The sequence below is a fragment of the Juglans microcarpa x Juglans regia genome, chromosome 2D (assembly GCF_004785595.1).
Source record: "Juglans microcarpa x Juglans regia isolate MS1-56 chromosome 2D, Jm3101_v1.0, whole genome shotgun sequence".
In the NCBI taxonomy this organism is placed as follows: Eukaryota; Viridiplantae; Streptophyta; class Magnoliopsida; order Fagales; family Juglandaceae; genus Juglans; species Juglans microcarpa x Juglans regia.
The window spans coordinates 35,340,410-35,360,909 of record NC_054596.1 but is presented as its reverse complement, the minus strand read 5'-3'; the positions used below and the strand labels follow the sequence as shown (position 1 = coordinate 35,360,909).

The following is a 20,500-nucleotide window of genomic DNA, read 5'->3' as shown; positions in this document are numbered from 1 at the left end:
GCCTTTGTTGATATGATGGGAGCAACACTCCTTGATGGTGTTGTTGTTGTGAAACATTGAGTGTCTACTTGTAAAAAGAAAATTCTCGTTTTTGACTCGGGTGGTGGGACAATTGTGGGCAAGAATACATGCATCTTTTGGGCAAGGTGCTTCGATGAGATGATTTTTCACAATCCAAGAACTAAGTACATGGGCCATAAGCCATAGGCCAATTTAGTTTCATTAACAATTTCTTTTATTTTGATTCAACATCTTATTTAGACTATAGGATTGTAAGTGGGCCTGGACCCTTAGTTTTATTTTCTTGTTTATGCTTTTAGTTTGGTTAGCCTTGGCCCATTTAGGGGTCATCCTCGGATTTGACCCTATTTTCTTGCATTTTCTCTTATTTTTTACTCATCCAAACACCTTCCATCAAGTGTGTTACAAATTAATATTATGATCCTGAGGGTTGAAGGTTTAACCAAATCAGTATCCAATAGTTCTAGGGCTTTTAGATCAATGGTTGGGTCTTTAACAATTGGTATTAAAGCAGGGACTACATCACAAGTTCCAGTCACGGAGGGAACGACCTATAGGTTGAATTAAAATGTCTTGGTACTATGTATGGGTATAGTGTTAAGTCATTGAATACTGATAGACGAGTGAAGCAATTAAAAGAAAAAGAGCTTCCATGGACTCAGTGTCAATAGAGTGGGCCGTCGTGGACTTCGGATTCAGAAGTATGGTGGAATGTTATAATCATAAGGGTTAAATGTTTAACCAAATTAGTATTCAACAGTCCCAAGACTTTTGAATCAATGGTTGGATCTTTAACACAATGAGAAATGAAGAAGTTTGTTGAGGAAGGCCTAATCATGGGGGAAAGAAAATGAAACATTATAATTTATGGCTTTTGGTCATTTCACATACTGCCAGCATGGAGGTGTGGCCAGTGTATTAAAAACCAACGCTTAGGCATAGAATTTTCTTTTTAAAAATATTATCTTTGGATCATTATACTCTACAAACCCTAGTTTATTTATACAACATAACTAAAACATTAGGCGAATTTTCTTGAAGATTCAATTAAAATTTCAAAATATCATACTCTCAAAGGAACTATCTTCAAAATGAAATATTGTTGTAGTTAAATCCTTTATGAACCAACTAAAAGTTAAATTGATAAAACAAAAATATATTATTTTATCACAAAAATATTACATAAAGAATATTTCTTTTTGAATATTACATAAAGAATATTTAATCAGACACAATTTGTCCTTTTATGTGTTTTCAGAATTTTAATGTTATGGTGGGTTGTTTTAAGTTTATGCTTTGTATCATCCTTTTTAAGAGTTGAATTTTTGTCATACTTTACCATGGTTCTGTTGGTCCCATTCCTTTTTCTTTTCTTTTTTCTAAAATCCAGAAAACAACGGATTCTCATCTTTCCAAGAACAAGAATATAAGGGTTTTTGTTACTTTTTTTATTTTATACAAAAAAAAGTAAAAAATAAAAAGAGAAGTGCCATGATTGTCATGATCCACTTCATTGTAACTGGACTTTTAATAATTTTTTTTGGAATAAAAGAAATAAAACTTTAAAGAAGTTGGATTGCTCATATTTTCCCTTTATTTTTTAATCCCTAAATATATATATATATATATATATATATTTTCAGTCATTGAATTATTCTTATTTCCATATCCTATTTTTGATACATTATTTTCTCTCTGTTTCATATTTTTCTTTCATTTTTCATTGTAACCACGATCCATGTTAAAGTAACTTTGGACCTCTAATCAAAATTTTTGTCTTGAATCTAAGTTCATAACCAATCAGAATTTCTTATAAAGAAGAGATTACTGGTGAATAAAAAAATAAAACTTAATATTTAATTATGATATAAAAAATAAGCTCGTGTATATATATACACACACAAAACAACTCCGTTCATCCACCATTAATCCATAAGAATTGTTATTATTTACTCATTTTTGTGTTTTTGTCCTATCACTATCGCCCCCTTGCCATGGAATTTGTTTTTAAATATCTTTCTACCGGTTTGGGGCATGAGATAAGACATGCAATTCCTATCTAATCTCATTTTATCTCATCCCAACTTATTTCCAAACATAATTCAAATATAAAATTTTCAAACTAATCATTACAATTTTTTCAAACTAATCATTACAACTTTTTCAAATTTTTAAATAAAAAACAATTCCAACTTTTTTAAATGTCAAACAAAAATAATATTATAAAACTATATTTTTACAATATTTTAACTTTATAATATTTTTTATTTAATTTTTTTCTCTCCTTTCTCAAAACCAAAAAAATAATCAATTTAAACTATCTGACTACTATTCACAAAATTATCATCTCATCTCACTCACAAGCCCATTTCTCTCACTTCAAATGCTTTTATCAACTCACATTTCACTTGTAATTTTGATTCATTCTCCACTAATTATGAGTCAACTTGGATCCCATGCTGGCGACATAAATTAGGGTGACAATTTTTTTTTATAATTTTTTTAAAATTAATAAAATAAAAAGGATGATGCTAGGTTGCTTTCTAAATGTGCCCCTAGTGCATTTTATTTTTTTAACATTAAAAAAATGCACGCACAAATTCATTAATAATAAGTTTTATAAACATTAAAAAAACAAAAAAAATGTACTATGGACACTTTTGGAGGGTACATTTAGAGGACAACCAAGCTTTTTTTAAATAAATATGTTTAATTTCTTTTTTTAAAACAAGGGATAGTGTCCTATTTTCCCACCCGCAACCTAAATTAGTTTTTGATTAATTTTTTGAGTAACGATGCACGCATAATCTAATTCTTAATATAACCATATTTTAAAATGTGTGTATTTATGTGAATTGATGTTGTTTTTATAAGTCTTTTCTTTATAAATACTTTTTATTTAAAATATAGTTGTATAAAGTATTATAAAAATGATTGTATATTTATCAATTTTTTAGAACGGATCCTAAATATTTAATATTTCAATCCTGCTTCTAAGTGGTCAGGCTGTTTTTTGAAGTATACCAGCCCTCTGCACTGCTACCACGTCAGAAACACAAAAGCATCAATAGTCTCAACCACACACAATAGAAGAAAGACGTTTCACCTATAAGCCCATCCCTTTCATCTCTTCTGTCAGAAATTCATTTGCTCCACCGCCACCATCTTAGTCTGATGCCACTACCCAAAAGCGAAGTCAATTCCACCGCCACCATCTCAGTCCGACATCGATTGACCATCCATTGCCTACCTTGATGTTTCCCACCAGCGTCGCCCACATGGATTTCGCACCACCGTCACCCCTTCGCATCCCTGTTGCATGGCTGCCCCTTTGCATCCCTAGGGCATGGCTGGATCTATCGAGAGAGACAGAGTGAAATCCCGTAGCAATACAATACACTTGTGATTTTCTCTTCTACATTTTAGCAAACACCTTGTATGCACACCGTGTTCTCTATCACAACAGCACTTCTATGTTTCCATTAGATGTTTTCTAGGACGCGGTGGGAGACGAGCTTTTATGCAAAGGGAGAAACGAGTGTAAATGGAGAAATGAGTGGGGGCTGAGATGCATAACATCTCCATGATAGTTGTGGTGGGATGCCTACGTGTCACTTAATTATTGGTGGGCTGTTAATTGGATAATATTGGATGGATTGGTGCTAAGGTTTTCTCTATTTTAATAAGTAATTGTACAAAAAGTTGTAATACATATTTTCATACGAGAACGCTCGAAATAATAATAATAAGAGATACTCTTCAAACCGGTCCGTCTGTCTTCTACTAAAAAACATCTCACCAATAAATGAGGGCCACATAGGTGGTTCATTGGAACACCAATGTGACTGCATTGTAGGAGATAGCCTTGTAGCCCCTTCCAATTTGCGTCGTAGACCTTCGTCTTAGTCATCTCCTTCCTTTGCGAACCCTCATCTTCATCTTGTTAGCCAACGAATGGAGGCATCTACACCCCATCTTTGTGAGCCATGAGCTCATTACCCATAGAAAACTCATCCAATTTTCGGTCTTCAGTCCTAAAGCCAAACCTGTCTCTTCTAAACCCCGAATTACAAGTTTTTGATGAATAATTGTGCCCGTTCTTATCGCTGGCAACACGATCACAGGCCTTATTGTATTCCACACCACAAGAATCATTCCTGTAATAGTCATACTCTCTTTCGGAGGGCTTATATAAGTCTGTTATCCTACATTGACTCGCCCTGCCACCATGTGATTCACAACCACAACTCTTTTCAATCAAAAATAAAACTAAAAAATACAAGAAATACAAACCTTGACCAACAAATCCAGAATACAAACCACAACACCCAACATCGAGAGTCAATTTTCTTTTTTCTTTCTTGTATTTACTTTTAAACTACGACCCCAACCCCAAAATCGAAAATTCAATTTTTAAAAGCAGACTGAGAGTTAATATAGTACAAATTGTGTATGAAAATTGATACAAATATGATCACTATTAGGTGAAAATCAGTAGAAGATATCAGAATAGACAGACAAAACTCGAAAAGAAAAAGGCAATCGAAAATCGACAGCTTCATAATCAAAAGGCTGCTCTTCGCATAATTGTAGACACTTTCTATGGTGTGGTGGGATATGTATAATAGGAGATGGTGGCCGACAGAATTGTTGGCGCCGAAGCTGGTGGCTGACTAAACTAAGCGACGAATTTGAAATTTGTGACGCGGCGTTCGACTAGGTTGAGTTTCTGAAGAAGATATCTAGTTTGCAGGGGCATTCGACTGTGATGATCCTCATGTGAATTGTGCGGAATGGCTGACGTGGCAGATTATTATTGGAGAATGGTAATCCCTTTGAAACAGCCGAACCCGTGCAAAGCGGTTTTGTAATAATAATTCGGCTTACTACGCTATGAGGACTGAAGAGTTGTCAAGACCCTATCAAAAACCGGCCTAGGACATGGTCCTAGGCATGCATGGACCAACCAAGGCCACCAAGGGCCAATGTCGTGGGCCCCCATGGGTTCCACTCCACTATCACTTGTTTATTTATTTATTTATCTTTATTTACCAAGGGACCTTTTAGGGTTTCCACTTTGTATTATCTATAAATAGGATCCTTAGGCATTTAGTTTACATCTTTTGAACCTTTGGCAAATTTCCTAAGTGGGTAGACTTGTTCTTGAGATCACCCTTTCGGTGCTAGCCATTTGGGCTACTTGGGTGCAATTCGTGAATCCCTAATAGAGAATCATCACCTTGCAATTCGTGAATAGGTGTGATTCAACTTATCTTGTTCTTGCAACTTGGTGCAATTCGTGAATCCAAGTTGTTGTTACCTTTGTTATTTTCAAGTTCATCAATAAAGAGGTTTATTTCATCTATGTGCAATTCGTGAATCATACTTGAATTGGCTATCTTTTGTTTCATTCCATTATCTTTATTATCCATCTTGTTCATCTACATTTTCTTGCATATCTAAATATCCATATAAATAAAAAAGGGTCTTCTTATTCCTTTGTTGAGTCCATTCATCTTTGTGCATTCTTGACTTTGTGGTGAAGTTGTTCATCATTGTGTTCTTGAATGTTCATACGTGTTCATCCATATTATTCATCCATTTGATCCTTGTCACCCACAAATTTCGACTACCGCATTGTTTGCCCTACCTTCCATAATTGGCCACATCCCATAATTATCTTTCATCCATCATATTCATTGACCTAACCGAAATTGCCACTTCCCATCATCCAACTTACCCTAGCCGTGAGTCATACTTACCATAAGTGGTTTGCCTGTAAATCTTTCCATATCTATAAAACCCTAGTCCATATACTCCACTTACATATTTGGCCACACCAAATACTTCCATCCATAAAATCCTAACTGTTCACCTCAAATCTCTAAAAGGTAATTCATTCCTTTTAGGAGTCTTGCCTCCATCCACTCACACAAACCATAGCTGTCCATCAAGAGACCTATTTGGCAACTTCCTTAACTCAAGGAAAGTTGACTCATCTCATGCCAATCGCTTGATTCTAGGAACTTCCCTAGAATCACTCAATCTCTCAAATTACTCATCCAATTCCTTAAATTTCTCAACTCCTTCCATAGACCTAATCAACCAAAGACTCTATCATCTTGCCATATTCAAATCCAAATCATATATTCCTTATCTTATCTTAGCCAATCCCTAAAGTCAATGAGCAATCATTGACTCATTTAAACTCCATCTCATCTACTATATCCAATCTTTCAAATCTCTCATTCATTATAATCACTCAAGTCAACCAAAAATCCCAATTCTATCTTGCCATATTCAAATCCTATCTTCCATCTCATAATCTCTAAAGTCAAGGAGTAACCCTAGACTCATTCAAACACTTTCTAAATCCTAGCATCTTATCTAAGACTCCAACCTTAATCCATCTCTTCTCAATCTTGAAATCATCATTGGCTACCATAAAAAACCATAGTTACACTTCACCATACCAATTCTAATCATCTTCTAAGTGGTCCCAACATCAAGGATAACCTTCAAGCCACTTCACCTAGCATCAAACACCATTATTCATCTCTTAGAACATTCGATTTCATTATCATCTCTATTATTTCATCACTCAAACACTATCCCATTGTTAAAGGCCAAACAATTTGATAAGTTTACTCGATAATCATTCTCACTAAGACAAGCTTGTGGTCCTTAATATTAGAGATAAGATCGGGGTGCCTAACAAGAGTGAAGAGGCGCAGGTTAAGGAAAGCCGGCAGGAGATGGATAAACGATGACACCAGCCTTCACAGCACATGGAATCATCTGTTGCAAACATCGGCCAGCTCCCCAAAAGGATGCTTATCCTACGCCCCTACCCACCATCCCCTTCACTGCCAAACATTCCGATCCCGTACCCCATTTTTTCACTCAACCGCCGCTTCCCGGCCTTTAATCTTTCCAATCCGGCCTGTACTCGAACCAGAACATTCCTATGTACCGCTAAATCGAGTCGAACACAGAAACTGAATACCCAAAACTTGCAGAGAGAATCTGAACCAGAAAAAGTAGAAGGCGACGACGAAGATGACGATAGAGATGAGAATGAATTTGAATTCTCAGCCAGCGGTGGGTACCGAGGGAGAGAAGAAGAGAAAGATTACGATAGAGACCCCGAGTTCGCTGAAATCCTCGGTAGTTGTCTGGACGACCCGCAAAAGGCACGGTCCAAAGTAAGCAATGCATCGTCGGAATTTCTTTGCTCAATTCCTGTTCTTTTTTTTTTTCCAAAATAAAAAAACAAACTATCAAGTTAAAGTTTTGAGTGTTAGTTTTGGTGGAAGTGGTTGAGATATAGTGCGGATAGGGGGTATGGTTTTGGAGCTGTTAGTAGTAGCTTTTTGGGATTTTTCGTGTGTGACTTAAAAGGGGATTTGTCGAGTCGCAGATGGAGGAGAGGTTGAGGAAGAAGAGGAACAAAATTTTGCAGACAAAGACTGGTTCAGCAATACCAATGAAAGTGACATTCAACAAGTAAGTTTGGAGTACAATGGGACATTATGTAGTGCATAATGGGACATTCAACTAATGCAACTTTGTGGTGCGTAATGAAATGCAGAATGCATTAATAGTTTTATATATGCTAATTATCCTCACGTGATTGCTTTTCATAAGAATATGCGAGTTTTAATTTGTTCTTCAATTTGTTTGAACCTGAACCTACGTTAGATATCACTTCAATTTGTTTCATAAGAGCAATGCTCTTCTGTGTTACTGATTCAGCAAAGAAAAGGGTTGTATAGGATGACATTTGCAAGTTTGCATTGTTACCAATATTATGGGTGCAGAATTTAGGAGAGATCCCCATGTTCAAACACAGTTTTATCCCTACTTAAGCTTTATGGACCGCAACTCAATGTTCACTGATCTTTTTTTCCAATGTAAATGTTTTAACAATTAGTTTTTTATTTCATCTTTTTCATTTTAGACCGGATAGGGTCCAGATACAATTGGACTTATTGAATTCAAAGTGATAAATTGAGTCCATAAGTGTTTTTGCATTCGCATGAATGGTTGCAGAGTCCACCATGTTTGTAGCTGAACCTAAATTTTCCTTGAGGGCCGAAATATTTTAAGTACATGTTTCTTGTTTCTGGAGACGGTATCTTTCATCAACTCCCTATAATAGATGTGACTACAACTGTTTCATCATTTGCTGTTTCTTGTATTATACTTGGTCTCTTTCATTGAGCTTTCCAATAGGTGTGCAATTAATCAGTATTCTGGTGTCAATTTACTCTTTGTCGACTGACATATCCAGATTTGATTTCTCAAACTCATACATATGGTTCGAGTTCTACAATGTTCCATTGGGGAAAGATATTACCCTAATTTGTGATGTAAGTGACTGCTCTTCAACTTAACAGTGACCTCTTCACAAGATGAGGTTGTTGACCTTTTCTTTTTCTTTCTTTAACCTTCCCCCCCCTTTTTTTTTTTCCCTAGTTTGAAGCCTGACTTGATTTGGTTTATTTTCAGACCATCCGATCGTGGCACATTATTGGACGTCTTGGTGGATGCAATTCCATGAATATGCAAGTAAGTTTGATTCTCGTAACATTTTGATATATATTTCATGCCATACCCTATAGGAAGTTGTGGACATGGATGGATGGCAAGTTACTTGGAAACTTAAAGGAGAATTTTTAAGCCATCTAGGTTCTTTTTTAATTACACTACCCATCAAAAACAAAAGTTCTTTGTTAATTACATAGTACACAATGTTGTTCCTGCAGCTGTCACAATCTCAGTCGGATAAAAGACCTAGTTATGATGCTGTTCAGGGAGCAAATGCGACACCAACTACATTTTACAATATTGGGGATCTTGAGATTCAAGACAACTTGGCACGATTCTGGTAGGGAACCATTTTGAAATTATGGATAATGGATGCGAGTGTGTTTATGTTTTTTTAATATTCTTTTCTGGATAATGCTCAATATAGGTGTGCTGATTGTTTTTGGTAATTGGCAATGGAAGTATTTATATACATACATTGAGAGAGAGAGAGAGAGAGAGAGATCTTGCTAATAGAAATGGTAGCAATTTTAACAGACTATAAAAAAATTCAATTTTAACAGGGTGGATATTGGGACCCGTGAACCGCTGCTTCTGGATGTTCTGATAAATTCATTGACACAACTAAGTTCTGAGTAAGCTCTGCATCTCTCTCTATTTCTTTTCAAATTATCTTCTTAGTTTGTAGTGACTCACCAATTAAGGTTTGGGCCAGGAAGTACTGATTAACTTATCTCTGCATCTTTGTGTTTCTACATAGGAATGTGAGGTTAAGACAGGCATGCATACGCTAATGGCTAGAATTCCCATTTTTTTTTTTTTTTTTTCACTCTTTCAGCTCCTTAATTGTTCTTGGCTTGGTCTTAATTGGATACTTTTGAATCTGATGTTTCTTCGTTGGTCTTAGGCCCTATTTTTACGTGGACTTGAAAAAAAAAAAAAAAGAACTCACATTTGTCTATTCTTTTACCCCTGTTGTCTTTTGATTTAACAGCATAATTGGAATCAAGCAACTGATGTTTGGTGGATCCGAATTTGAGAACTGGAAAGAGAACTTGACATCAGAGGATGCAGGCTTCAGCGTCCACAAGATTTAGTGCACTTAGCAGCTACTTGTCTCAGATAGAGCTACCTTCTCCACTCGCTTGATTTCACGGGAAGATTTGGGTGCAAAAGACCAATGAATGAAGATATTGTAGGATAAAGCCAGTGGCTAGGCACATGTGCCTCTGTTATAAATGCATACTTGAGAAGAGTAATCCGGCGGAGCCATTGAGAGAAGGTGTATAATTTGGTTGTAGTTTTAAATCAATTAGTGAACTAGCTTTATCAAAATTATTGGGGAATTGCATCGACATAACACAAGGGAGTAGAGTAAACTAGAACTGGGCTTTTGGTGAAACCTACGACTTTCACAAAAATCTTCAAAACTTTCATTCCCAGTGTTTCTCAAGCATATCCTCTGCAACTGTGGGCGATGTGAAAATGACTAGAATGATTGTCACTACTCGCTTTGGAGTTAAAAAGTGTAGTAGCGCACTTCATATAGAATACATGCTAACCACAACAAAGTGTAGCCATTTAGATGCTCGAATTCAGCGAATAGTTTAATAAATTTTCTAAATTAACATAAGTTAGAACTTCCAAGTACAGTAGAGCCAAATCATCTACAGAAAATCCTCCGTTCTAAAAAAAGAATAGCATCACTGAGACCTCTCGTATGATTGCATCATTTGATAATACTAAGGAACTTCACAGATAGTTCACTAGGATGCCTCAGCCCCGATTCACTCAATGCAAAGATACCTTCTGTGCAATTAACTTGATTTCTTTGACCCTCTCATCGACTAATTGCCGGAGCTGCTCTTCTTGAGTTGTCTCATTTTCATCCATCTGAACGCTACTAGCTTCACCAGCTTGAGACCTACACATTACAAACGACATCTCCTGATCATAATCACCTGGAACTTCAATTAGTCGCTTTCCAGCAGTCCCAGAATCTTTCCCAATAATATCATCCTTCACACGTTTAGAAATGACGCTCACATAATCTTCCATGTACTTGTCAACAGGATCAAGGGCAAGATATATTAAAACCTCCCAACACTTGAGAAACTGTTTTTTGTTAATCTTCAAGCTTTTCCTAACATCATCAATGACACTTGGAGGTGGCATGAACCGAGGGATGTGGATTTTCTTTGACAGTTTCCCTTCCTTCATGCGTGAAACAACTGAACTAACTGCATGCTGGATTGGGTCAAAAACAAGCAAGCGTGGGATGTCAACACAAGTTCGCACATGCTGGAAGTAGTCTAGCGGCTCTTCAACTGTCAAGTCATAAACATCTTCAGACACTGCAACATTGTTCAGCACCTCCAGAAGGTAACGGCCATAACCTTTGTGTTGGTAAGGAGGTAATACCAATATCTGCAACAAGCAAAATCTCAATGAATGCTAAATAGATGAGCCAATGAAGTACAAATCCCGCTCACATAAGGGCACCAAAATTGGATTCTCTGTATCATGCAAGGCAAGATTCAATTAACGACAATAAAGAAGAGCAAACCTGACTAAGTCGCAAGCGAGAACTTTCTGGATAATGGAAAAAACGATAAATGGCTGTAAAACCAAGCAATCTGCATTGAATCTCGCCCTGCTGATCAGGTTTCTTCTGAATCAAGACGTACAACTCCCATCGTGGATCAATAACATCAATAGGGCTGCTACCTAATTCAGAAAATAGCACTGTTAAATCCTGAAGCTATAATGTAAAAAAAAACGTTCAAAGGTAGCAACAGCCAAGACAAGCAAGAGCATTACCGTCAACAAGAAGAAGAACAAGAGGTATCAAGCAACTATAAAGGTGCCCAGCAGCTGTACTGCCCACTACCATTCGGACAACCTGACCCAGGAAAGCACATCAACTATGGTACTTAGTCTCAAATAAACAGGCCTAGATATACACATGCAAACAGGAGCATGAAAGGAAATGGCCATTCCAAAACCCTTTTTGATGTGATACTTTTCTTTTTTATTAGCACCGGGTGTCAAGAAATAGCGTCTCGATTAATCCCGGGGGTGCACAGGCCCTCCGTAAGGAGTTCCCCACAAGTGCACCTTGATGTCATACTGACCACAAGGGAAACAACAAAAAGACAATTGCTTTTCTATATGCACTACTCATCAGGATGCAGCCTAGTGGTCAAAGAGCGGGCTTGAGATGAGCTGTGAACTCAGACACCTCGGGTTCAATTCCGCGCTAGGGGTTACCATGGATTAACTGATGTAGAGTTCTGGCAAGTAGGATCGTGCATCAGGGGTTTACTCCTTGGGGGTTGGTCTGAAAGGCCTTGTCATGCTGCGATTACATGACAAAAAATAAATGGATATTTCTGTGTACCAGGGCAGGTTGGTATCATAACAGTACAAAGGGACACATTAGGTGTATTTATTAGGGCTGTACAATAACCGACCACACCGGCCATCACAGATGCGAACTGGCTGCTAGAGTCCAGAACCGGCTGAAACTGATCGGCCGGCGGCAAAAAAAAATGAAAACCGACGTCAGCTGGTTCGGTCCTAGGACCGAATCGGCCAATTATATATATTTTATATTCTACGTATATAAATTGACGACGTTTCACTTAAGTGAATGAAACGGCGTCGTTTTAGACCTGATGTTTATAAAAAAAAATTATATAAAACGATGTCATTTGGCTTAAAACGGCACCGTTTCGACTGTGATTTAATACCCCCTCCCCTCCCCTCCCCTCCCTCTTCTTCTTCTTTCTTCAGAATATCTATCCTCTCTCACACATTCACATGTAGCCCCACCGCCCTCCGCTCCCCTCCTCATTCACAGCGCCACCGATGGGAAACTAAAGAACCAACCGGAATCACGCCGACACCGAGACTGCCGGTTTGCTCCCCCTTAATCGGCCTGTTCTAAACCTTTGAAAAATCTGTCGGTGCGGCGTTGGTTTTGGACTGAAACTGCACCGACGTCGGTTTTCACCCCTAGTATATATATCCTCCAAAAACAAAAACATCTACATTATTGAGGTCAACTGTCAATATTGGCATTCCCCCCCCCCCCAAAACCCAAAAAAAGTATAAAGAAAATCAACAGGGAAAAAATAGAAGCCGCATCATTGGAGGGAACTGGAAATAGAAATTGTAAGTATTTTAAATGTCTTTATGGGATGGCAGCGCATAACCTAACATTTTGGAAACTCTGCACAGTAACCAACTGACAAAACACAAACCAGGGAATGCAAAAATCTTCTGAAAAAAGAAGTATTGCAGAAGAGAAGCTTTGCTTACCACAGAAGCAAATCTAGTGCTTTACTAATATAATGGTCACCTCTTAATGGTTTAGGTCATATAATTTGGACATTGGAAAATCTTGGTATTGAAACAATAAGGTATCAACCACCATTATCGACAAAAAACCACATTCAGTGGCTGTGATTACAGACTTCTAGACAAGCAACTATATTTTGTTCATGAGAATGAATCACAAAGATATACAAAAAGAACCTCAACATCTGAGTTAGCTGCTTCCAAATGACTGTTAGAATTGTTGATGTGCCCATTTGAGGCTTTGTACTTCAATATCTCCCCACTTGAGATAATAGATCTGTGAAAGATTAAAAGATGGAAATAAAAGTACAAGGAACCAAAACCAAACACTGCATGCAGAAAAAAAAAAAAAAAGATTGAACATATAATTTGCAGCATGAAATGGTACCTAATAAGATTAGTCTCTGTTGAAAAAGTCTGAACAAAGTCATCTTTATTCTCAATAATAGTCTCGGCGAAAATTCTCTGTAGAAAATGACCAACTGATCAGCAGATCTATGGGAACAATGAGGAGAAGCAATAATTCACAGCAGACAATTAATGTATACCTGAAGAGCAGCTTTCAGATCTGTGATACCTTTTCCTCCCTTACAACAAACAAGACCAATTATTAAATGTGGATGAAGAGTAAAAGTAGTTTCGATTCTTCAAGTAAAAGATATTGTTCCCATACAGATATACTCTTCTTGCTTATCCAAAAACAATTCTAGCAGACATGGATACTTACATCAGCTGTGCTCTGAAATGTAATGTCGGCATATGCATGGAATGATATGCAGCTAACCCAGATGGTAATCTGCATAAAATGCATTAAAAGATGCATTAACAAAAGGGCCATTGTAGAGAACTTACCATTCTACTTATATACTCAAAAAGGAAAACATTGGTTTGACACCATTCATCTTTCACCAGCAAGCTTCAATATGCCACAATTACAAAATTTTAATTACCTTTAAACCTTGGTAACCATATATCTTCCCATCTTCATCAAAAAAGCTGCTCAAGTCAATAGGGTCGATGCAGAAACTGTCTGCAGAATCCACCTCCTCTTTTCTTGAAACTATGACACAAACAATCAATTATATCAGCAAGAAGACATGAAGTTCAAACCAATCAAGAAAGATAACATGTAATGAAAGAAAAAAATAAATTAGAGAGGAAATAGACAAAAAATCTGATCTTGAGCTGCTTATGTGATAAGTTACAAGGACAAATTGGAAGCTTGACTTGTAAAGAATCAAGGTGATGCAATATCAAGATTGTTATCATAAGAGCATTAACCATGCCAGGGTGGTATTTCTCTGCCCTACAGTTATTTTTTTTTTCTTTTAACAAGTAATCGAGATTTTTATTGATAAAAACAAGAGGCATAGCCCAAATACACAGTATGTGTACAAAAGAAAACGCCTAATTAAAAGAAGTAAATACAAGGAAATTATGTAAAATGTATGAGCTACATAATTCCTTTCCACCTTAAGACAAATACATCCTTTTCTAGTTAGTCAATTTGTGCTCCATCTTTTCAACCACACCATCCCAAATAGACTTGGGCTTGAAAGAGGCTTCCCAAGGGAGGCAAGGTATCCATCAAGAGCTTGAATTGGAAAGCCCTTTCCTATCATAAGAAAAATTTCTCACCGGAACCAACACTTTTAAATAAGAATAACCTCAAAGCATTAAAAAAGTGCCCTCAAGAAGTGGATCTAACCTTGATTCGCCCCACAAAATATCAGAGTATATTAAGATTATTGAGCATGCACAAATACACATGCTTATGCGCACAAGCATCAATTGCTTGCAAATTGACCACGTTAACACAAGCATTAACAGGTTTTAGATTACCAATTTTTTTAGACCAAGCAACTAACCCAGAGAAAATTCCTAAAGATAACAATATAAGATATTACAAATAATAGGGATATGATATTTGTTTTGATGAGTAAGAATGAGATTTTATTTACTTAAGTAAATAGGTGTAACCCAAATATTGAGGAAGTATACAAAAGTGAACACCTAGTTACAATTTAGGAACTAACCCCAAGGGGTTGGCCCAAGTGGTGAAGGCCTTGGTCTTGGGGTATCACTCCCTTCAAGGTCCAAGGTTCAATACCTCATGGGTGCAAACAATCCTTTGGGACCACATCCCCTGTTGAAAAGCTAGCGATTTAACCAGTTCAGTGTAGGAAAACTTCTGAGGGTGTGGTGCACACCAGGGTTTACTCTGCAGGGGTGGGTCCGAAGGGCCCTACCTTGGAGAGGTTCCCCAACATCAAAAAAAAAAAAAAAAAAAGGAACTAGAAAAATATACAAGGAAACCATGAACACTAGTTCCATTGAATACAATAGTCAAAGAAACCACATTTCACCAACTGACTCTTTATATCTCTCACTTCCACAGAGCAGGATGGACTCAACATATCAGATTCCAAGTTCTCAAGAAACCACATTAATTCCCAAAGAACCTGAGCTAATAAAATTGTAGCTTTCAATCCTTGATAACATTAACTTAACAGTCCAATAAAAAATAATATTAATCAAGTTATTGTTATTCACCATGATTTTGCTGTTGACTCTATTGAGGACATTAATCATCAACCCAAAATAAAGGGAAAGATAAATGAAAGAACATAATCTTCAAAATCCATACCATTTTAATTGTCCCACATTATCTCACTAAGAAAAACCGAAAAAATCAATGCCCATGAGCATTTAACCCCCAAAGCCAACTTTTTTTTTTTGTCTAAGTTCAAATTCTATATACCCGAGTTTTTTTATACAAACCACGATAAGAACCGAACATGTTTTTTTTTTTTTTTTTTAACTCCTTATGCAACCAGGATATAATATCAACGAAAAAAACTCTAATCTTGCATTACTATAAATGTTAAACCAAAATCAATCTAGTACTCTTAATTAACATCCATAATTCAATCTTACCCAGGTAAATTTTAATGCACTCCTTAGCCTCAACTCCAGCATCTGCTGAGAACAAACACAAAAGAAACAGTGGAAATGAGCTAAAATGATGAAATTGCTTCCGAAAACAAAGAATGGAAACAAAACCACGTAAATGAAAGCCCGTGAAGAAGCTCCGGAAGAACGAAAATGGGAACTGAGATGACTCACCGATGTTGGAGAAGCCGACGCGCCTTCGTTTCTTGGGCTCGGCGATGGGATCGGCGGTGGGTTGCTGCTTCTGGCCCATTCTTGGGAGCTTAGGGTTTTCCAGAGCGGGAAATGGGAGGAAGAGAGGCGGGAAAATAATACTGTACGAACCGTGAAGGAATCGGGGATGGGTTTTTTATACAAGCAGGAGAAGATTATTCCCCATTGGCATTGCACTTGCACATGACAAAAAAAAAAAAAAAAAAAAAAGCCGCTTGTCTACGAAGACCCACCGCAATTAGGACTTGATTATTGTTTAGTTCACAGAGTATAAAGTTTTTTTTTTAAAATTATAATTATGACTTATTAATATAGAAAAATCTGAATTATAAGTCAAACTATAAATTTTTTCACGTAAATTTTGGAGTTATTCACTTTTTTTTTTTCTTAAATATCACGGACTTACATATTCTAAGGTTGTACACATCATCTACCTCAAACAAATTGGTTTGTTGGGGCTTTACATTGTCCAACTTTTTTTTATAATTATGTTACAAATTTAGATATATTTATTTTATAACATTAAGATGAAATGTAACATACTTTTGTAAAATTGAGCTTTAATGAAATGGAATGATTGCATTGATTGATTGATTGTGAAGGGATTGTAAAAAAAATTATAGGTGCATCATTAACTAAAAATTTAAAATAATCCATAGAAGATGGGATTTTTCTTTGCGGGAAATGATGTTATTCTTCCACTAGATTTGAATGAAAAGATTGGGGTATAAATTGAGAGAAATAAAAATATAAAAATATAAAGTGAGTCTTATAATATTTATAGAATATATAATATTCTTTATCACAATTTAATTCATTGTTCGTCACACTTTACCATATATTTTCCAAACATAGGGGTTTTGACATAGAAGGATTTTGTATATTCATGAAGGCTGTTCCATAAAAGGTTTATTTAATGTTGGCCAATAATAATAAGAACCAAGGGAAATGATGTGAATGAAGTAGAAGATATTGAGGCATTACCCAATGTTAATGGATCTTGTTAATGACGTGTTTCATATCCTGGGCAACTTCTCCGACCTATCCAACGGACCGGCAAGACACTTGAGGGTGAGGTGAGGGGTGGTGAGTGACACCTCCGATGCTTAAATTAGTATAAAGTATGATGGTGCATGAAAGAAGAAAAACTCATAGAGCCAAAAAAGATCCCCTACCTAAGCCTGGAGGTGGGTTTATGTACCCGGCTAAAGTGGCCCCACTTACTATCAGCGAGATGTTTGTGTGCCGTACTGGGTGCCGCACTTGTGACAGGGCGACTACTTGCCGCCCCATACACCATGTCGCTACTTTGAATGCAATCATGCTCCTTTTCACGTATGCTCCCTATGGTAGGTGGGGGAAGGCGCCCACTATCGAAATTTTTGGAAAAGGTGAGGCTCTAACCGTGATCGTTGCTTACTGCTGTCTCTGCGCATTTAATGTGGCATGACCTCCTACTGGGCGTGTGGGCTGCAGTACACACAAGTGATGTGACAGCCCCTTCCTCCCTCACACGTACCTCGTGGGCTGAGCCCTGGTCTTCCTCTTTTACGCACACAGAGGTTGGCCGTCCATGAGTTAGGTGGGCCTTTGAGGAGGGGAATATGCTCGTCCCGATAAAAGGGAAATATCCTTTTGTTGGGCCAAGCAACTGCCAACCCCAACTCTTGGTAAGGGACTGGTCCATGTCTACCACGCACGTGAGTTTCTCTCTTTTGTGTCGAGGGTTGAGCGATGGCTCAGTTTTCCATCATTACATGTAGCGAGGATCTCGGGATCCGTTTCCGACGCTTCCTCTCTAGCGGCTCCTATCCCTTCCATGCATTGGGTAGTCCAATTGGCGCGAGCCCCTATTTAAACCCCAGTCCCCTGGTCACTTTTTACTTTCTTTCTTGCCTTATCTTTTCAGTTCTTGCCCCTTCGCCTCCTCCTTCCATTGCCAGCCGTTCCAAGCACTTCTCCATTCATCTTCTTCCTGTCAATGGCTCCTAAGAACACTTCACGCCTCAATCCTAAGAAATCTCGCTATGCCCATCCTAAAGGCCCTTATGGGGAACTTGAGGGATCAGCTCTCCCTGAGGTTTGTGGGAGCCCATCGTTCTTTGAGGGGCACAACTAGTCATCGAAGGCCTCTCCTACAGACCTCCGTTCGTTAAGGGGGGCCTACGACGTTCCCTATTCCGTGGTTCTGGAGGCTCCTAAACCTCATTCTGGGGCCGTCAATTCAAAAGGTTTCACTGCGAAGGTGGCCCTCTTTCCTTCAATGTTTGCGAATGGGTTGTAGTTGCCTTTTTGCCTGCCCGTTCGTGACGTTCTCGATTACCTCCTGTTGGTTACTACCCAGCTTCACCTGAACGCTTGGTGGATTTTGGTTTCGTGCTGTATGATTTCTCGCATGACGTTGGGAGTCGGGACGGAGGAGTACCCCGATCTGACTGCGAGGGAATTTCTCTTTACCCATGGAGTGTTGCATCTTGTGGGAAACCTAAGTAGTTTTCAGGCACGGGGTAAGAAACAAATCGCCCATTTAGAGTCACACTTTTCTCATATCAAAGATTGGAGCATGCGCTTCTTTTTTGTGTCGGGCCTGGATTGGGAATTTTTTAAGGGTGAAGCCACTCATCAGGAATTCCCAGTCTGCGATGTTTAGGGAGTCGTCCTGGATGACAAGAGCATCTCCATTGCTCTGTTCGAGCAGGAAGAGGCTCGGTTAGGGTAGTTAATGCTTGGGTCAAAGATCATCCCAACGATGTTTGGATGGATGCCCTATTGACTGACGCCAACATTACCTAATACCTTTCTACACCAGACCGCTCTTATGTCTTGGGTCAACACTTTCTAAGGGAGTCTTCCATCCCTCAGGGTCAGAAGAGGCCGCCTAGTCCCTTAGCAGTTGGAGGTAAGGGGAGGAGACCTCATGTAGAGCACAGGGCCCCCAATGGGACCTCGGGGGCCGGCACTAGCGGAACCTGGGTTGAGAGGGTCCTAACAAGTCCTCGAAGGCTTCTGATAGCGGGACTAAGCCAAGGGGGCATCAGTCCCTCCCGCGGGGTCTGGCCAATCCCTTGAGGTCCCCGTTTGCTTAGAGGTCGGGGCCCTTCTAGCTGGTGTGTCCTCCAGCCAGGTGGGTGTTACGATGTTGTTGTCTAGCGGTGCACCGGTACCACCACATATGGCAGTTCCAGGCTCTACCCCGCCATGACCAGGATCTCGGCAGGGAACTCAGCCATGACGAGGCTGATCTCAAGATGTCCTTTTTCGCGCCTTCCTTTGAACTCGCCCGAGGGAGTCCCGTGAGCCAATTGCGTCGTTCGTTGATGTCTCGGACGTGACTCAACTACCCAACACAAAGCCCCGGGTTGAGGATGTAGTTCCAGTGGTTGCGACTTTTGCTGCAATGGTGGAGGGTTTAGGTCATCATGATGATGGTGACAGCACGGGCACCCCGCTGGTAGGGATGTAAATTTAAACTAGGAAACCGGAAAATCGGATCGGACCGGTTGGTCCGGTTTTGAACTGGTCCGGTCCGGAACCAGTTCTTATATTATGAAAACCGGTCGGAACAAGTCCGGTTTCGGTTCCGTAGTTTCTGGAACCGGACCAGACCGAACCGGACCAGTTGGAAAAAATATATATATAAATTAATTTTATATATTATAAAAAATATTTATATATATAAGTTTTATATATAATATATAATTATATTTCATATATGAAATAATTTCATATTATAATTTATAAATTATTACATAAAATGTTAATCTTAAATATGAACATTTGTAATTTGTTTGATCATATGTTATTAATATAATTATATATAAGATAATGTTATTATAATTTATAAAATAAAAGTTTAATCTTAAAGATGAAAATTTAATTGATCATATGCTTTAAACATAATATATATATTAAATTATTAATAACATTTTATCATAAGAAGTAACATTTTATTATATGTTTTTTACATTTAAAAAAACTAGAAAACCGGACCGGACCGGACCGGAAATCGGTAAAACCGGATGTACCGGTTTAGAAGGGTAACCGGGGCGTAATCGGTTTTGAAAAATGAAAAACCAGTACATACCGGTTCGGTCCTAGATTTTTTCCAAAACCAGACCGAATCGGACCGGTTACACTCCTACCCGCTGGTGGTAGAACTTAGTGACGACTGAGTCTTCATACCTTTCCTGCCCTTTAGCCAAGCTCTTGAGCCTGAGATTGCTTCGTTTTGCGTATTGGAAGAGCCTGCATGCAACACGCCTCCCAAAAACGATGTTGTTGTCCCGGGAGTAGGGGAAGTCACCGTAGCAGAGTATGTGGCCAGTTCGAGTTCCACGGGGGTGACCGTGCAGGAATTGCTCATCCGCTAGCATACCTCACCTGAGCGTGAGCCGTGCGAGAG

General features: G+C 38.3%; 2 protein-coding genes across 4 annotated transcripts; one reads left to right on the top strand and one right to left on the bottom strand.

The window, feature by feature from the left end:
• Positions 1–4,886: 4,886 nt before the first annotated feature.
• On the top strand, positions 4,887–9,901 carry LOC121251023. Of its 2 annotated transcripts, none has more exons than XM_041150314.1 (8): positions 4,887–4,924; positions 6,740–7,226; positions 7,442–7,527; positions 8,315–8,393; positions 8,533–8,592; positions 8,790–8,911; positions 9,135–9,206; positions 9,566–9,901. In XM_041150314.1, the coding sequence occupies exons 2-8, from the start codon at positions 6,810–6,812 to the stop codon at positions 9,666–9,668; spliced, it is 939 nt and encodes a 312-aa protein (XP_041006248.1). In that variant the 5' UTR covers positions 4,887–4,924; positions 6,740–6,809; the 3' UTR covers positions 9,669–9,901. The 2 variants fall into 2 exon arrangements, with proteins under 2 accessions (XP_041006248.1, XP_041006249.1); XM_041150315.1 differs by having other exon boundaries at positions 4,900–4,929; positions 6,743–7,226.
• Positions 9,902–10,165: 264 nt separating this feature from the next.
• LOC121251021 (histone acetyltransferase type B catalytic subunit) lies at positions 10,166–16,310 on the bottom strand. Of its 2 annotated transcripts, none has more exons than XM_041150312.1 (10): positions 16,060–16,310; positions 15,871–15,915; positions 13,884–13,993; positions 13,661–13,729; positions 13,482–13,520; positions 13,322–13,398; positions 13,111–13,210; positions 11,392–11,473; positions 11,138–11,298; positions 10,166–10,998 (listed from the first exon to the last, which is right to left on the bottom strand). In XM_041150312.1, the coding sequence occupies exons 1-10, from the start codon at positions 16,136–16,138 to the stop codon at positions 10,363–10,365; spliced, it is 1,398 nt and encodes a 465-aa protein (XP_041006246.1). In that variant the 5' UTR covers positions 16,139–16,310; the 3' UTR covers positions 10,166–10,362. The 2 variants fall into 2 exon arrangements, with proteins under 2 accessions (XP_041006246.1, XP_041006247.1); XM_041150313.1 differs by having other exon boundaries at positions 15,871–15,912; positions 16,060–16,307.
• Positions 16,311–20,500: the final 4,190 nt, after the last annotated feature.